General features: G+C 42.2%; 1 protein-coding gene across 1 annotated transcript in view; it reads left to right on the top strand.

The window, feature by feature from the left end:
• Positions 1 to 19,738, top strand: part of LOC126444898 (uncharacterized) — a 697,169-nt gene that overhangs the window by 442,087 nt on the left and 235,344 nt on the right. The window contains exon 10 of the mRNA XM_050090969.1: positions 14,295 to 14,411. Within this exon, the coding sequence (XP_049946926.1) occupies positions 14,295 to 14,411 (117 nt within the window). The remainder of the gene's footprint in view (positions 1 to 14,294; positions 14,412 to 19,738) is intronic.

Here is a 19,738-nt window from a genome sequence, read left to right as displayed (position 1 = left end):
GAATAGAGCCAAATGAATACTTAAAGAGTACTAGTAGTACATCTTCCAAATGTTTATAACTACTACAAAATTTATATTAGTACAACTGATAGATACACAAAAAACAGAACCGAAAATTTACGTTCCTAGCTTTTGGAACAAATGTTCCTTCATCAGGGTGGAGAGAGGGGAAAGAAAGGGAAGAAGGAAAGTGGATTCAGTTACTCACAACCCAGGTTATGAAGCAACAGGGAAAGGAAAACAGGGAGGGTAGCAAGGATGGAGGCATGGTTGTCAGAGGGAAGCCAAAGATATTCTACTGTAAGTACTGTGCCAGATTCAAACCAAAGAGGATGCATACAGAAGTAAAGAGGTATATAGTATAAAGGTAAACACAACTATGTAGGATGAAAAGACGTGTGAATGGCTAAAGAGGAAAGGGAAAGAGGAGAAAACTGAAGAGTAAATGGGAGTGAGGTTGGTTAATGTAGGTTCAGTCCAGGGGTATGGCGGGATGATAGGATATGTTGGAGTGCAAGTTCCCATCTCCGCAGTTCTGAGGAACTGGTGTTGGGTGGGAGAAGCCAGATGGCACATAAGGTGTAGCAGGTTCCTAGGTCCCTAGAATTATGCTGGAGGGCATGCTCCGCTAGTGGGCGTTGGTCATCTCCTAGGCCGACAGTTCGTCTGTGTCCGTTCATGTGCTCAGCCAGTTTAGTTGTCATACCAATGTAAAAGGCTGTGCAGTGCAGGCATGTCAGCTGATAAATGACTGTACTGTGTGGTCTGGGGGTAGGAACATGGTTGTTGGACGGGGAGGAATGTATTGGTCAGGATCTGTTTGTGGACAAGGTCTGCAGGATAGTTTCGGGAGAGGAAAGCACTGGCCTGGTTATTGGTGTAATTGTTGAGGGATTCATCACTGGAGCAGATACATTTGACACAAATACCTAGGCTGTAGGGAAGGGAGCGTTTGATGTGGAATGGATGGCAGCTATCAAAGTGAAGGTACTGTTGTTTGTTTGTGGGTTTGATATGGACAGAGGTGTACTTGTGAGCTTCAACAAGATGAAGGTCAACATCCAGGAAGGTGACCTGGGTTTCGGAGAAGGACCAGGTGAAATTCAGATTCCAAAAGGAGTTGAGGTTATGGAGGAAATTAAGGAGTGTTTCTTCACCATGAGTCCAGACCACAAAGATATCATCTATAAATCTATACCAGGCCAGGGGAAGCAGTAGCTGTTGGGTCTTCAGGAAAGCCTCCTCCATGTGGCCCATGAAGAGGTTGGCTTAGGACACAGACATCCTGGATCCCATGGCCGTTCCCTGATTTTTTGTAGGTCTGGCCTTCAAAAGTGAAGTAATTATGGGCGAGGATGAAGTTGGTATGTGTGATAAGGAATGAGGTTTTTGGAAGATCTTCGGGTGGGTGTTGGGAGAGGTAGTGTGCAAGGGCAGAGACACCATGGGTATGTGGGATGTTTGTGTAAAGGGATGTAGCATCTATGGCGACAAGAAAGGTTTCAGGTGGGAGAGGAGTGGGAATGGATTTGAGGCATTCTAGGTAGTGGTTTGTGTCTTTGATGTAGGATGGGAGTCTGTGGGTGATAGGTTGGAGGTGTTGGTCTACCAGAGCTGAGATACATTCTGTTGGGGCTTTGAAGCCTGGTACAATGGGGCGGCCAGGATGGGTCTCTTTGTGGATTTTGGTTAATGGGTAGAAGGTAAGGGTACGTGGCTCAGGTGAAGTGAGTAAGTCTATGGAAGCTGTTGTGAGGCCTTGTGAGGGACCTTGAATTTTTAGGATTTTCTGCAGCTCAGTCTGGATGGAGGGAATGGGATCCTGGGTAACAGCTTTGTAGGTTGAGGTGTCGAAGAGTTGACGCAGTCCTTCTGCCACATACTCCACACAGTCAAGTACCACATTTGTGGAGCCTTTATCTGCCTGGAGGATGACAATAGAGCAGTCTGTTTTCAGCTCCTTAATGGCATGGGATTCAGCTGTGGTGATGAAGGAACATTTGTTCCAATAGCTCGGAACGTAAATTTTCGGTTCTGTTTTTTTGTGTATCTATCAGCTGTACTGAGCTGAGGTAAGTATTGGCGAGCCCCTCTATGTTTTTGTTAGTATTTGGTTCACATTTTTATATGAGATTTTCCATTAATCATTTAGATCACCTATATGGTCTACATCCTTCATTGTTTTGTCTCTTTTGTTAGCTATCACATCTGTCATCTAAACACTTTCTCTTCTTCAGTGTTTTATATATACATAAATAAATATTTTCGTCACCAAGTGTGCTAGTTTCATTTTCCTCCTATTATCTTGTTCCGTTTATAGTCCACTTCTCTTTTTTTATTTATTGATTTGTTTATTTAACAATCCATAGTTTTAACGTTCGTTATTGACTTTTTTCCACCCAATAATCACTGCCAACAATCTCTCCCACACCTACCAGTATCATCCATTTCCGTCGATTTCGTGTTGCTGGCGATATTTTTGTGCCACTGGCTATCTTTTTCTGCCACAGGAAAATTTTTTTGGGACATTTCAGCACCACCCACGAACTTTCTTGCGGCACGCGCGATCTTTTTTGCGGCCCGCCGCAATCTTTTTCTCGCCACTCGCTATCTCTGCTTTTGAGCAATGTGTGTTCTTTTCCCCTGATCTGGACATACCTGCTTGGTATGGGTCAACTGTTTATGTATTTTTCTTATTTAGGTGGTCTTCCTTTGGTATTGGACATTACCAACAAAATTTCTTTCTTCTCGTCCTTCCTCCGTGTTTTAATTCCTTCTTATGATTACTATTTCAAATTTAGTTATTTCACTTCCCCACCCACCAGTTACCCCACTATGTACCCTAATCCTATACCACATTATTTACATTCATTCCGGAAACATGCATTCACCGTAGCCAAATTGCAATCCCACATACTTTTCTTCCAGTCCTGCTTAAACCTTTGGAATTACCCCTAAAGGACTTACCTTAAAAGTTCCCATCTCTGGGTGCAATCCCACCTTCCACCAGTCTCTCCTGGACTTCCAGAACCTTCAATCCTTAGCCCTTACCCAACTTGTCCTGAATCTCTACACTACTTCGTGTAACCACCACTCCTAACAGTTCCTATCTCTCTTCAAATTCCTCTACCTCTCATTTCTGCTTCGAGAACACACTCAGGAATATCATCCTAGAAGCCAGCTGTAAACTTAAGTTCTATCCCACACAACACTTGAAAAAACTATACACAGTGCTATTGCAACACATAAGAAGTGGGGTCCCTATCCCTAACCCTCACAGACACCAACCACAAAAGGACCTTCAACAAACCCCCCTCATAGCCAACAAACCTACCCTAGACACCCTACTCAATCTCCCAATCCCAGCACATACCCCACACAGACCAAATCTCAACTATAGCCACAGTCAAATTCCACATATACCCAGTCCCAGTTCAGTTCTAAACCTCTCATCCAGATCCCTCTCTCCTCTACAGTCATCTGTTATATCAAAAGACTTAACCTTTAGCCCCACGCCTAAATTCAACCACCCTGCCCTGGTTAGAGATCTCCAATCATTCACCTGGAACCTCAACTGGAAATATCACTTCACCACCCAAACACAGCCCCCACATACAACACCCAGCGTTGAACCTTCTCTAGAACACTTCCATCCACCTTCTCAAAGGGATCCACCTCCCTCCCCCAAAACCATCCCTTGCAGACATTGCAAGAATTCCTCACAACCAGTCCCAGTCCATCTTGAAGAAGATCCCGACAACCCCTACCATCAACCTAGGTGAATGCCTTGCCATTAAGGAGCTGAAAACAGACCACTCTATTGTCATCCTACTGGAGGATAAGGGCTCCACAACTGTGGTACTTGACCATGTGGAGTATGTGGCAGAAGGACTGCGTCAACTCTCCGACACCTGAACCTACAAAGCTGTTACCCAGGATCCCATTCCCTTCAACCAGTCTGACCAGCAGATAATCCTAAAAATCCAAGGACCCTCACAAGGCCTCACAGTGGCTTCTATAGAACTACTCACTGCACCTGAGCCACATACCCGTACCTTCTACCTATTACCCAAGATCCACAAAGACAACCATCCTGGCCGTCCCATTGTGGCAGGCTTCAAAGCCCCAACAGATCGTATCTTAGCTCTGGTAGACCAACACCCCCAACCTATCACCCACAGACTCCCATCCTACAGCAAAGATACAAACCACTTCCTAGAACTCCTCAAATCCATTCCCACTCCTCTCCCACCTGAAACCTTTCTTGTCACCATAGATACTAAATTTTTTTGTACAAACATCCAACATACCCATGGTCTCTCGGCCCTTGAACACTACCTCTCCCAATGCCCACCCAAAGATCTTCTAAAAACCATGTTCCTGATCACACTTACCAGCTTCATCCTCACCAATAACTACTTCCCTTTGAAGGCCAGACCTACGAAAAAATCAGGGGAACGGCCATGGGAACCAGGATGGCTCCATCCTATGCCAACCTCTTCATGGGCCGCATGGAAAAGGCTTTCCTGAAGACGCAACAGCTGCTTCCCCTGGCCTGGTATAGGTTTATAGATGACATCTTTGTGGTCTGGACTCATGGTGAAGAAACACTCCTTAATTTCCTCCATAACCTCAACTCCTTGTCGAATCTGAATTTCACCTGGTCCTTCTCCAAAACCCAAGCCACCTTCCTGGATGTTGACCTTCATCTTGCTGAAGCTCACATCCACACCTCTGTCCATATCAAACCCACAAACAAACAACAGTACCTTCACTTTCATAGCTTCCATCCATTCCACATCAAACGCTCCCTTCCCTACAGCCTAGGTATTCATGGCAAACGTATCTGCTCCTGTGACGAATCCCTCAACAATTACACCAATAACCTGACCAGTGCTTTCCTCTCCCGCAATTATCCTGCACTCCTTGTGCACAAACAGATCTCCCAAACAATACATTCCTCCACGTCCAATAACAATTCTCCTACCCCCAGGTCACACAGGAGCATCCCCCTTGTCACCTAATATTAACCTGGCCTTGAATACATCAACAAATTACTCCACCAGGGATATGACTTTCTCAAGTCAAGCCCTGAAATGAGATCATCCCTTGACAATATTCTCCCCACGCCACCGAGAGTTGCTTCTCATTGCCCCCCCCCCCCCCCCTTCACCCAAACCTCCGTAACACCCTTGGCAAACCCTACAATATCCCAGTCCACCTTCTCTACCCAGTGGATCTTACCCCTGTAATCGACCCTGCTGCAAAACCTGCCCCATCCATCCCTACACAACCACCTACTCCAGCCCCGCTACTCGTAAATCATACACAGGGCCACATGTGAAACAACACATGTCATTTATTAGCTGACATACCTGCACTGCACTGCCTTTGACATTGGTATGATGTCAACTAAACTGGCTGAGCGCATGAATGGGCACAGACGAACTGTCGGCCTTGGAGATGTCCAATACCCAGTTGCAGATCATGCCCTCAGGCATAATTTGAGGACCTAGGAACCTGCTACACCTTATGTGCCACTTGGCTTCTCCCACCCAACGCCAGTGCCTCAGAACTGCGGATATGGGAACTTGCACTCCAACACACCCTAACATCCCGCCATCCCCCTGGACTGAACCTACATTAACCAACCTCACTCCCATTTACTCTTCAGTTTTCTCCTCTTTCCCTTTCCTCTTTAGCCATTTATGTATCTTTTCATTATACATAGTTGTGTTTATCTTTATACTATATACCTCTTTACTTCTGTATGCATCCTGTTTGGTTTGATTCTGGCACAGTTCTTACAGTAGAATATCTTTGGCTTCCCTCTGACACCCATGCCTCCATCTTTGCTACCCTCCCTGTTTACCTTTCCTCTGCTGCTTCATAACCTGGGTTGTGAGTAACTAAATCCTCTTTCCCTTCTTCCCCTTTCTTCCCCTCTCTCCTCCTTGATTAAGGAACAAAGTTTTGAAAGCTAGGATAAGTAAATTTTCTGTTCTGTTTTGTGTATCTATCTGCTGTACTGAGCTGAGGTAAATATTGGCCAGCCCCTCTACCTCTTTGTTAGTATTTAATAATCACAGTATCTAAGATTTTTACCAGATACCACTGTTTTCCATTGTTTTTAATTGCCTTTTCTTCCATCCTCTTGTGATACCATCACTTATCAATAACACAACCCCCCCCCCCCCCCCCCCCTTACTTTAGGGGGAAAAAAGGACAGGTATACACTCGCACACACACACATATCCATCCGCACATACACAGATGCAAGCAGACATTTGTAAAGGCTTGCGTCTGTGTATGTGTGGATGGATATGTGTGTGTGTGTGCGAGTGTATACCTGTCCTTTTTTCCCCCTAAGGTAAGTCTTTCCACTCCCGGGATTGGAATGACTCCTTACCCTCTGCCTTAAAACCCACATCCTTTCATCTTTCCCTCTCCTTCCCTCTTTCCTGATGAAGCAACCATTTGTTGCGAAAGCTTGAATTTTGTGTGTATGTTTGGGTGTCTATCGACCTGCCAGCACTTTCGTTTGGTAAGTAACATCATCTTTGTTTTTATATATATATATAAGCTGAATTTTGTGTGTATGTTTGTCTTTGTTGGTGTGTCTATCGACCTGCCAGCACTTTCGTTTGGTAAGTCACATCATCTTTGTTTTTAGATATATTTTTCCCATGTGGAATGTTTCCCTCTATATATATAAATACTGTATGAAGTCACATGAAAGTCATAGAGAGAATATTTCTGATTCATTTATATACTACAGATAGGATAGGAGAAGAGTTTGACTGCCTCAGGAAACATGAAATGTGAGACAGACAGCTGGGTAAGCATTATCACCACACAGTGAATTCAACACAGAATGTTGAACCCCCTATTTGCTAATTGCACAAGAAATTAGTCCCAAATATTGCATCAATGAAGAGATTTTGAATCACCATGAAACTGCACTCCAACAGCTGTCCTGGCAATTTCACAGTTCATAATACCTCTCATTTCACACTCTTTGATAGTTTAGTAGTGGCACCAATAATTTTTATTCCAGAAGCGTGCATCACTACTATACTCTCGGTGTTCTTAATACATTCAAAAACTGCCTGTGAAATGGCATTCAAATCACTACTATGGTCCAGTAAACACTTAACATGTATACACTGTACACTTGCTGTTATTACAGAGTGGCAGACTTCCTTTTTACTTACCATGTGATCTTATTCATACAACAAATCCTCATTAATACTTTCCCTGGAAATACTATCATCCTGCTTACCAAAACAACTATCAGACACGGTCAAATGTCAGATTGCATGGTCCTCTTCCTCCTTACCATTCTCATTAAGCCCTAACTCTTCATTAGGCCTACTACTATCCTCCTCCATTCTTTCTTTACTTAATACATTGTCATTGTTATCAATGATAAATTCAAATACTTTGTCCTCATCACTACTGGCTTTGTCATTGCTATCATCATTACAACTACTGTCAGAATCAGACCCATTGTCACTTTCTCTATGCTTTAGATTTTGTAGCTCTTCCATCTTTTTCTCCATTTGAGCAAATTTTGAATTTACATTTTTATTTACTTTTACCATTTTTTCCTCTACTACTACTGCACACTTGGTTTCTACCTCCATTTGTAAATCATTTTTAATCTGATCGTTTTGGTTCTCAAGTTTAACCCTTTTTGTATATATATTACACATAATTTGCCTTAACGTCACTTCCAATTTTCCATAATCACTATCATCCTCCAAATCAGCCTCGACTGAGTCATTCTGTTCATTTAAAAACTTAACCTCTAGAGCTTTGTTATCAATCACATCTGTCCCCTGCTGTCTATGCTCCCCCATCACCCTGTCTTGTTCATTAAGGCCACTCATTATGTATCACTTAATATAAAATCGCTTTTGCTATGAATTACCTCATTTTTATTCATTCATCCGCTGCTGCTAGAGTTGTCATCTTGATTTGTCCACTGCAAGGCTGCAGCAATTTGTAATTTTCTCAGTGATGTGTACTGTTTATCCCGATCAGCTATGTCCATCTGTATGCTGATTGGCTGCTCCTGTACTCAGTGTCTGCTCCATAGAACCCACTCGCTGAATGGCTGCTGTCATTCTGTGGATATGAAAGCCATGTGCTGATTGGCTGTTGCACCTACCTGTTTATAGGCAGCTATATCAACTCTGACATTTTGAAAATAATTGATTTTCACACTCTAATAATATTGTCTGTTCACTGTCTTTGACAAAACTCCGATGCCACATGTACCATATGCGCACTTTGTTAAAATCACTGTAGTGTAAACCATTCTTGAATTCACTGTTCAATGTTAGTGGGTCCTTGTTTATTGTGTACAGATAAATAATCATCACCTGAAAGGGCCCCAATAGCGACATTCACCTACTTTATTTCTTCGTTGATAGTCCTCAGTGTTGACATACTGCAATGTTATACTGCCTGAAATATTGGGTGGGGGGGGGGGGGGGGTTGGAAGTTCAACACTGACTACTGTAAATGATGTAGTTGACAGTTGCATAGTTGTGTTTCACAGTTCTTTACTTTCGGTGTTCACAACCCCCACATATTACGTAGTTATATGGCAAGTTCACTATTGGTAAGTGATTGTTGTTGTTGTGGTCTTCAGTCCTGAGACTGGTTTGATGCAGCTCTCCATGCTACTCTATCCTGTGCAAGCTCCTTCATCTCCCAGTACCTACTGCAACCTACATCCTTCTGAATCTGCTTCGTGTATTCATCTCTTGGTCTCCCTCTATGATTTTTACCCTCCACGGTGCCCTCCAATGCTAAGTTTGTGATCCCTTGATGCCTCAAAACATGTCCTACCAACCGATCCCTTCTTCTAGTCAAGTTGTGCCACAAACTTCTCTTCTCCCCAATTCTATTCAATACCTCCTCATTAGTTACGTGATCTGCCCACCTTATCTTCAGCATTCTTCTGTAGCACCACATTTCAAAAGCTTCTATTCTCTTCTTGCCCAAACTAGTAATCATCCATGTTTCACTTCCATACATGGCTACACTCCATACAAATACTTTCAGAAACGACTTCCTGACGCTTAAATCTATACTCGATGTTAACAAATTTCTCTTCTTCAGAAACGCTTTCCTTCTCATTGCCAGTTTACATTTTATATCCTCTCTACTTCGACCATAATCAGTTATTTTGCTCCCTAAATAGCAAAACTCCTTTACTACTTTAAGTGTCTCATTTCCTAATCTAATTCCCTCAGCATCACCTGATTTAATTTGACTACATTCCATTATCCTTGTTTTGCTTTTGTTGATGTTCATCTTATATCCTCCTTTCAAGACACTGTCCATTCCATTCAACTGCTCTTCCAAGTCCTTTGCTGTCTCTGACAGAATTACAATGTCATCGGTGAACCTCATAGTTTTTACTTCTTCTCCGTGAATTTTAATACCTACTCCGAATTTTTCTTTTGTTTCCTTTACTGCTTGCTCAATATACAGATTGAATAACATCGGGGAGAGGCTACAACCCTGTCTCACTCCCTTCCCAACCACTGCTTCCCTTTCATGCCCCTCCACTCTTACAACTGTCATCTGGTTTCTGTACAAATTGTAAATAGTCTTTCGCTCCCTGTATTTTACCCCTGCCACCTTTAGAATTTGAAAGAGGGTATTCCAGTCAACATTGTCAAAAGCTTTCTCTAAGTCTACAAATGCTAGAAACATAGGTTTGCCTTTTCTTAATCTTTCTTCTAAGAGAAGTCTTAAGGTTAGTATTGCCTCACGCGTTCCAACATTTCTATGGAATCCAAGCTGATCTTCCCCGAGGTCCGCTTCCACCAGTTTTTCCATTCGTCTGTAAAGAATTCGCGTTAGTATTTTGCAGCTGTGACTTATAGTTTGGTAATTTTCACATCTGTCAACACCTGCTTTCTTTGGGATTGGAATTATTATATTCTTCTTGAAGTCTGAGGGTATTTCGCCTGTCTCATACATCTTCCTCACCAGATGGTAGAGTTTTGTCATGAATGGCTCTCCCAAGGCCATCAGTAGTTCTAATGGAATGTTGTCTACTCCCGGGGCCTTGTTTTGACTCAGGTCTTTCAGTGCTCTGTCAAACTCTTCACGCAGTATCTTATCTCCCATTTTGTCTTCATCTACATCCTCTTCCATTTCCATAATATTGTCCTCAAGTACATTGCCCTTGCATAAACCCTCTATATACTCCTTCCACCTTTCTGCCTTCCCTTCTTAGCTTAGAACTGGGTTGCCATCTGAGCTCTTGATATTCATACAAGTGGTTCTCTTCTCTCCAAAGGTCTCTTTAATTTTCCTGTAGGCAGTATCTATCTTACCCCTAGTGAGACAAGCCTCTACATCCTTACATTTGTCCTCTAGCCATCCCTGCTTAGCCATTTTGCACTTCCTGTCGATCTCATTTTGGAGACGTTTGTATTCCTTTTTGCCTGCCTCATTTACTGCATTTTTATATTTTCTCCTTTCATCAATTAAATTCAATATTTCTTCTGTTACCCAAGGATTACTATTAGCCCTCGTCTTTTTACCTACTTGATCGTCTGCTGCCTTCACTACTTCATCCCTCAGAGCTGCCCATTCTTCTTCTACTGTATTTCTTTCTCCCATTCCTGTCAATTGTTCCCTTATGCTCTCCCTGAAACTCTCTACAACCTCTGGTTCTTTCAGTTTATCCAGGTTCCATCGCCTTAAATTCCCACCTTTTTGCAGTTTCTTCAGTTTCAATCTGCAGTTCATAACCAATAATTGTGGTCAGAATCCACATCTGCCCCTGGAAATGTCTTACAGTTTAAAACCTGGTTCCTAAATCTTTGTCTTACCATTATATAATCTATCTGATACCTTTTAGTATCTCCAGGATTCTTCCAGGTATACAACCTTCTTTTATGATTCTTGAACCAATTGTTAGCTATGATTAAGTTGTGCTCTGTGCAAAATTCTACAAGGCGGCTTCCTCTTTCATTTCTTCCCCCCAATCCATATTCACCTACTATGTTTCCTTCTCTCCCTTTTCCTACTGACGAATTCCAGTCACCCATGACTATTAAATTTTCGTCTCCCTTCACTACCTGAATAATTTCTTTTATCTCATCATACATTTCATCTATTTCTTCATCATCTGCAGAACTGGTTGGCATATAAACTTGTACTACTGTAGTAGGCATGGGCTTTGTGTCTATCTTGGCCACTATAATGCATTCACTATGCTGTTTTTTTTTATTCATTATTAAACCTACTCCTGCATTACCCCTATTTGATTTTGTATTTATAACCCTGTAATCACCTGACCAAAAGTCTTGTTCCTCCTGCCACCGAACTTCACTAATTCCCACTATATCTAACTTTAACCAATCCATTTCCCTTTTTAAATTTTCTAACCTACCTGCCCGATTAAGGGATCTGACATTCCACGCTCCGATCCGTAGAACGCCAGTTTTCTTTCTCCTGATAACGACGTCCTCTTGAGTAGTCCCCGCCCGGATATCCAAATGGGGGCCTATTTTACCTCCGGAATATTTTACCCAAGAGGACGCCATCATCATTTAACCATACAGTAAAGCTGCATGCCCTCGGGAAAAATTACGGCTGTAGTTTCCCCTTGCTTTCAGCCGTTCGCAGTACCAGAACAGCAAGGCCGTTTTGGTTATTGTTACAAGGTCAATCATCCAGAATGTTGTCCCTCCAACTACTGAAAAGGCTGCTGCCCCTCTTCAGGAACCACACGTTTGTCTGTCCTCTCAACAGATACCCCTACGTTGTGGTTGCACCTACGGTACGGCCATCTGTATCGCTGAGGCACGCAAGCCTCCCCACCAACGGCAAGGTCCATGGTTCATGGGGGGTAAGTGATAGGCCTCATTAATAGCTTACAGACAAACATCAGCATACTGCTACAGTAGTTTGCTATTGTACATCTATGAGCAGTAAATACCCTAACCACACAGTTCACAGTTCTTGTGGAACAATCAGGTATGTGTGACACTATTTCTCAAATAAATTGAACAGACACTGTCATTGTTTTAACTCATGGCCTATTTGTGTTACATTTATTTCACTACATTATTATTACTTTAACTGATACAGACTTCCCATCAAAAAATTGGCCATGGACTGACTGTCTTGGAACCAAAATTTGGCTCCTTATACATTCTCACAATAATAGGAGCTGAAACTGTACATTGTCCAATATTTAATTTACAGTAATTACAAGTAAAACATAACTCATTTAATTAATGGAATATATGAAAAAATTCCCCCTTTTTAATAGTTTGTTCTACCACATAAGGTAGGCTAAATTATTTGTTTAAATAATGAAATTAACAGATATAGTTATATAAACAATACTTTTGACAAACATGGTAATTATTTTGGAATTAATCAAGGGCTAGCTCTGCTAACATGTTTTTGAATAGAGCCAAATGAATACTTCATGAATACTAGTAGTCCATCGTCCAAATGCTTATAACTATCACAAAATTTATATTTTTTATGAGTCAACAATAGAATTTAAGTCATGAAACAATAACTGATTTTACCCTATAACAAAAGATATGAACAAGGAATAGTCAAAATAAATTAGGAAATCGGTTATATGCACAAAAATAAGCACAAAATTAGACCTGATGGTATATTTTTTACAACTGAGGGCCATCCTTTCTCTTTTTTAAAAATACAGATCACACTCATGTATGTTAATCATAATTAGTCAAAAATGAAAAAAAAAAAAAGTGTTTAAGGAGCAGATGCCAAAACAAGAGAGGAACTAAAGAGAACCCAGTTTGCTTCATCACAACTTCTGTAATGACTGAAAATTGGACACGTTTTCATAGGACTTTTTCAGTTTATTTTCACATTTAGAATCACCTTACAAATTATGTGATGTTCCTCCTGAATCACCATGCATATATTTTTTTTCATATGTGCATTTACATTACCATCTGATGACCTGTGATACCTAACAAGAATTTGTTTTTGCTAGTCAGATTTTTGCTAGTGAAATCTCTATCTTGTTAGTTTTTTTCTAGTGAAATCTCTATCTTGTTCTGAATAATACCTACATTGACACATTTTGATAATTCCACTTCCTCTCTTACAAAACTTACTATCCCAACATTCAACCACTGCTTCAATGTATCCAGTACAAACAAAACTATTAACTTGACATTTTGACACCAATTGTCACTATCACCTCATTAATGTATACAATATTACTTGTACAAGTATTTTTAATTTATAATTTTGGTTACAGTATGACACACCAACAAAGTCAACAGTTTATCTCTACCCGTATTTTGCAAGGAACCATATATTTTATATTCTTCCTTTTTAGTATTAAGTGTAAGGACTGGTCATTGTTGGTTCTCAGTCACTCAAAAATTGCTGACCTCTTTATGATTATTTTGTCCACCCACACTGATTGCTGTATGCTTTCTGTTGATATTTTGAGCTATTGTACCTCAGCTCTATTTTTCTCATTGTTGTCGTACAAAGTGGCTATTTGTGTGAAGCACTGAGAACACCTTTACTCAAATCTTGTACTTATCCATAAGTAGACCAATCAAGTTAGCAGCACAACATCTGCCATTTCAAGCAGAAACAAAAAATTCTTTAATATTATGTTTCAGTTCCTGTACTGCTCAAACTATGTCTTGCATCTGTACACTGTGTCCTTGTAGCTTGCATTTCCTTAATGACTATATTGTTTCTTTGCATTATATTTACTGTTATATGCTGCAGTGTGAAGTTCTTGCTGCGTAGAAAGTCATAATTTATTTTAGATGCCACAGCGATGTCGTTTAGAACACTGCTCTCTCACAATAATTTCTTTCCAGATAGTCAGTAATATGGATACCAACTTTGTTTGAAACTTAGCCACAAAAGTATCCAGCATACTGAGATAAAATCATGTGGTTTTAATCTGTTCATTCTCTGTGGATTATGGAAGAGAATCATGACATCTTTGAAGGTTCTCTCAACTATGTAACATAATGATGAATTAAGGACTCAGTGTATCTTACACTATTAATAAATTTATATGTAAACATATCCATACAATATAAAATTTGGAAAAATATTCCTATTTACCTGATCATCACGCCAATGCTCTTTTCAACTACATTTTGTAGCTACATAAAAGGATCTGATTTTCTTGTATTTTAATTGAAAGCAATTATACACTCATAAGGAACAAAGTTATGTTTAAATTCACATCTATGGCCTTATACTTAATTTTATGACAATTGGGTTTCCAGGAGCTACAATCTCTGAGAGCAGAACTGGATACAGCTAAACGACAAGCAGGTGCAGAGGATCAAAATTTACAGGCTGAAATCCAAAAACTGAAGGAAGAAAATGAAAGACTCAATAATGTAAGTTTTCTCCATTACAAATTTTTGTAGAGAACGAGATATTAAAACTAACATTATCTTATTAGCTCACTAGGAAATGACAGGGCCTTGCCACAGTGGTACTACCTGATCATCGAAGTTAAGTGTTGTTTGCTTCTCTAGTGTTTGGATGGGTGCCTGTTCTGGAACTTCCAACCGCTGTTGAAAAGTGAGGTGCACTCAGCCCTTGTGAGGTGAACTGAGGAGCTACTTGACTGAGAAGTACTAGTTCCAGTGATGAAACTTGACAATGGCTGGGAGAGTCATGTGCTTACTACATGCCCCATTATACCCACTTCCAGTAATGACTTTAGTTCAAGATGACGTGGTCACAAATGGGATTTGTTTCTATTTTGATTTTGATACTGAGAAATATAATTGCATGTTTTTTGGGTCTATGTTTTAAAGGAATAGAGCTGCTGAGTAACTGTGTAGACTGCTGCAAGACTCAGTGAATAAACAAAAAGCTGCAGGGGTCTTGCATACAGTCAGTAAAGTATGATCCAGTGAGTGGCTCTTTGTTTGTAAATGAAATGTGTTTGCTCTGAATATCTTTTGGAAAGTTAATGTTGCTCATATGTGTACAAACTCGTTCTGTGAAGCATCAAATGTGGGCCTCCAATGTACAGAATGGATTTACGGGTTTTAGTGTTCTAGGACAGCAGAATCCAATGATGCACACTATATGACATGCAATAAATACTATTTTATTACTCAGAAGCACACATATACGGTTAGATACATTCTTGGTCTCTCTCCACGTGTGTAAACTTTCACGCGTGGCCACACACTGCTACAAAGAACTTTGCTAAAGGAAGATATTACACACGACTTGGTCGATAGTCACCACATTATCCACCCCCCCCCCCCCCCCCCCCCAACAAAAAAAAAAAAATTACTTCTGGCACAAAGAGTATGGAGCACAAAACATAAATATTGGTGCATACATGTAAAAGAAACACCCAGGGGAGAGGGAGAGGGTGTTTAAACCGAAACCATACCTTACATTACATTACATTAGTAATTGAAGTCTTCAAGCCAGTGAGGGGGGCGGATGGTCCTGCCTGACCAGGTGAATCCTCGTACAGCAGTCGAGGGACCCGGGAAGGGGACTGTGGGTTGTGAGGAGCTGGGGTAGCAGACCTAAACGCCTGTTGCAGTACATAGTACTTTTACCATGGATGGGTCAGTACCAGCAGGCAAGGGGACAGACTGGAGAAGGTTAATGTGGGTTAAGTTGTCTTTGGGGGAGCTGGCTCATTCATAGAAGATACATTATCTGGCTGCATCACAAAAAACACTTCAGAGCCACAAATAAAATCTGTGTTGTCATTCACTACCACTCCCGTATACGGGTTGACAGCATCTCCACACGAGTCGTCAGGGGCAACATCACCTGTTCCAAGGCTGGCCCCTGATACATCACTGAATCCTAACAGGGGAGAGGCAGGGGGCTGCCTGTAGGAGGGGGAGTCATCACACACATCACTCTGTATGGGAATGTCACATGCACCTGCAGCACTGTCTCACGATTTGGAGTGGGTAATGTCACAAGTGCGGGAACAGCGTTACTCATCCGCAGACAGTCGGTAGATGCCTCATGTGAGGTGGGTGTAGCAGGGAGTCAGGGCTGACTGGGTGGGATATCAGCTAGTTCTCCCAGAGACCATGCTGGTTTGAGGCAGCAGACAGATACTGTTTGAGGTGTGCCATTAATGAGCACTTCAAACGTGTTGTTACGCCCCGATATGACTCTGTGTGGGCCTGAGTATGGAGGTCTGAGTGCCGGTCTGACAGTGTCATCATGCACCATGATGTGAGTGCATGACGCCAAGTCCTTATGCAGAAATATGGGAGGGCAGTCCAGGTGGAGGCACACAAATGTTAGCGATTAACTCCTTAACGTGCCCGACGAATGTCAAGTCGCATATTTGATCTGGATGGAGTGAAGGCTTGACTACCTCTGCTGGGAGTGTGAGGGGTTCTCCATACAGTACTTATGCAAGGGAGGTGCCAAGGTCCTCTTTGTATGTGGCCCAAATGCCTAACATTACCCATGGTAAGGCGTTGGCCCACTCACCTCTGTGGCACATCAGGGAAGTTTTAAGCGTTCGGTGCCAGCATTTGGCAAGCCCATTGCTCTAGGGGTGGTATGCAGTACTCCTAAATCGTTTCACCCCACACAGTCACAAAGCTGTAGGAAGAGGGTGGACTCAAACAGGCAGCCCTGATCAGTGATGATAGAAACCGGGCAGCCGAGGCACGAGATCCACATTAATAAAAGGCTCAGGCCACTGTGTTGGCTGTGATACTAGTGAGGGGAATTTCCTCTACCCAGCGGGTAAAACTGTATATAACAGAAGTGTCCTGTTGAAATGTCACACCAGATGGGTGGTGAAAACCCAAGAAGCATCTGTAACTCTAGTTTGAGTCCTGTTTTAACATCGGAGCACAATGCAGTGCGTTCAGTATCCTCTGTCTTCAATTTATGGAGTTCACTGAGGTCCAGTTGTGAAGATAAAACCAACACATGAGATAGAAAATTGGAAATGACATTGTCTGCCCCTCTGATGTAACGTATGTCATTCATAAACTGACATATGAGGTCCATATGATGAAAACATCTTGGGGGTGAGTCCTTGCCTAGCTTACGGAAAGCATATACCAAGGGCTCATGGTTGGTAAATACCATGAGATGGCGACCTTTGATATCGTCCTGGAAATATTTGATAGCGGGCCACTGTGTCAGCTGTGATACTAGTAAGAGGAATTACCTCTACCCAGCAGGTAAAACTGTCAATGGCAGACAGTATGGAACAGAAGAGGCCTGAGGGGGGGTAAGGGCCCAACAGTATCGATGTGTATGTGCTGGAATCTTCTTTTTGCCACATCGAACATACCCATGGGGTGCTGTGCATCACATCCTACTTTTGCATGCTGACAAGCCACACACGCTCATGCCCATCTGCGACACTGTTTTATCACGCTGAGCCAAATGAAACGTTCACATACCAGACATGTGGTGGCGTGAATGCGCAAACAGTTTCCAGTCGAAGGTCGACCATTTATGTTGGGAAGCGGACAGTTTGTGGGAAAAAAATTTGAGTGGCTGTACAACAGAACCCACGGATGAGTGTGTGTAACGGCTTTCTGTAAGGCTGACTTTAGGTTATCGAATGCTTAACTCATATCTGGAGTCCACATGACCGCCCGAGTCCCTAGAGTGTTTTTTCCTACGAGAGCATCTGTCACTGGGGCTTGTATGTCAGTGGAAGGGGGGGATGTGTTTGCAGTAGTAATTTACAGTTTCAAGGAAGCGGCAGAGGCCCTGAAAATCTTTAGGCAAAGGCACCGTACTAATGGCCTCAACCCATTTGGGTAGGGGGCAGATGCCATCGGCAGAAACCACATGGCCCAGAAATGTGACACTAGTGTGGCGGAGTTGTGACTTACCATCATTCACTGTGACACCATTTGCTTTTAATAGTTGGAACACTGTATTTAAATGGAGTTCATATTCCTCAAGGGATGAAGAAAAAATTGGCAAGTCGTCCAGGTAGGCATATGCAAAGTCCAGTTTTCTGACCAATGAGTTGATGAACCGTAGCTACATCCATGCAGCATTTTTAAGGCTGAATGGCATAAACAAATACTTGAACAACGAACGGGGTGATGATAGCGGTTTTTTCAACATCCTCCGGTGCCATTGGCAGTTGCTGATATGCATTGTGACAGTTTATTATACTGAAAATTCATGCCCTGTGCAGTTGGGAAACAAAGTCTTGAATATTTGGGATGGGATAATTATCTAGAATTGTTCTGGTGCTAAGCACCTGATAATCACCGCAGAGGCAGAAAGTGTCATCTTTCTTGGGCACCAAATGAATGGGTGACAACCAACTACTAGAAGAAGGGAAAATAGTCTTATGATCTAAAAGTTCCTGAATAATAGCCTGGGGGAGGTATGCAGGGTGGGCAGAATACTGTATACCTGGTCAGTGATCTTCAGATTGGCTTCTAGTGGGGCTGAAGTCACATGGAGAAGTTGAATTTGAACTTCTGGAGGAAGTTTGAGCAACCAGATGAATCAAAGTGTAACATCTGGCATGTGACGTGCGTCTCTCACAGTGTGGAGATGACGCCAGAGCTGCAACGGGGATCTGGAATCCAGCAACTTGTGACTGATGAGACAGATAGCTTCCTCTGTTGATGTGGATAGTTGCTCAACGATGGTATATCAGACGAATGCATATTTGTCCATAGAGGGAGGCAGAGCCACAATATCGCAGATCAGGTCCAGTTCATCATGGAGGTGACACAGTAGGCAAGGGTTGCATCATCAGAAAAGAGGGAAGGAGAGGGAAAGACGAAAGGATGTGGGTTTTAAGGGAGAAGGTAAGGAGTCATTCCAATCCCGGTAGTGGAAAGACTTACCTTAGGGGGAAAAAAGGACAGGTATACACTCGCACACACACTCATACCCATCCGCACATATACAAACACAAGCAGACAAGTGACAAGTGGCAAATGTGGTGCACCAAGGCTGTAGTAGGGGGTGTCTGGGACTCTCCCCCAGGTGCTGGAGTAAAAAGGTTTCTGTTTCAGAGATGTTGTTTATGTAGTGAGGTATTCACAGTAACTTATATTGCAGAGGGGAGCCAGTGCCATGGATAGGTCTTTTGCAGTACAAGGTTTGTGAAGGATAGGGACTGGTGCAATCTGAAAAGCTGAAGGTGCTTGTGAATATAGGTTTGGGACACAAAGCAGGGGATTTTTATGGTTGGACCATTGGAGGGGGGGGGGGGGGGGGACGGGTTCCATGGTTTCAAGAGTATTTAAGGAACTGCATGTGCTACAGGGGAGGGGATAATCTTTTAAACTGGTACAGAAAGATGGGTCAATGATATACTGGGTATGGATGATGTTAGGAAATGGTATATGACACAGGAAACAGGCAAGTGAAATTGTTAGATGGTTATAAGGAGAACTAAATGATGTGCCACGTGGTTGGGGAGTGGAAAAGATGGAAGAAATAATGCTGAGTGGTATAGGATAGTTTTGTGGCATAACGGTATTTTATTGCTCATTAGTTATGTGTGGAAAGGAACAAGGAAAAATGTAAAGTTCAGTTCGGAAGGATGTTTGAGGTGGGATGGCTGGAAGCTGTTGTAATAGTGGTCTCACTTGTCACATGTCCATACATGAGGTCTGTTCAAAAAATTCTGGAACATTCGTAATTTCATGCCAGTGGTGTGTTGCAGCAAAATGCAGTTGGCACCCCTGTAAATGCCTGTGTTTAATATGTAACT

This window comes from Schistocerca serialis, chromosome 1 (genome assembly GCF_023864345.2).
Source record: "Schistocerca serialis cubense isolate TAMUIC-IGC-003099 chromosome 1, iqSchSeri2.2, whole genome shotgun sequence".
NCBI classification, from domain to species: domain Eukaryota; kingdom Metazoa; phylum Arthropoda; class Insecta; order Orthoptera; family Acrididae; genus Schistocerca; species Schistocerca serialis.
This window is presented reverse-complemented; position numbering and strand designations above follow the sequence as displayed.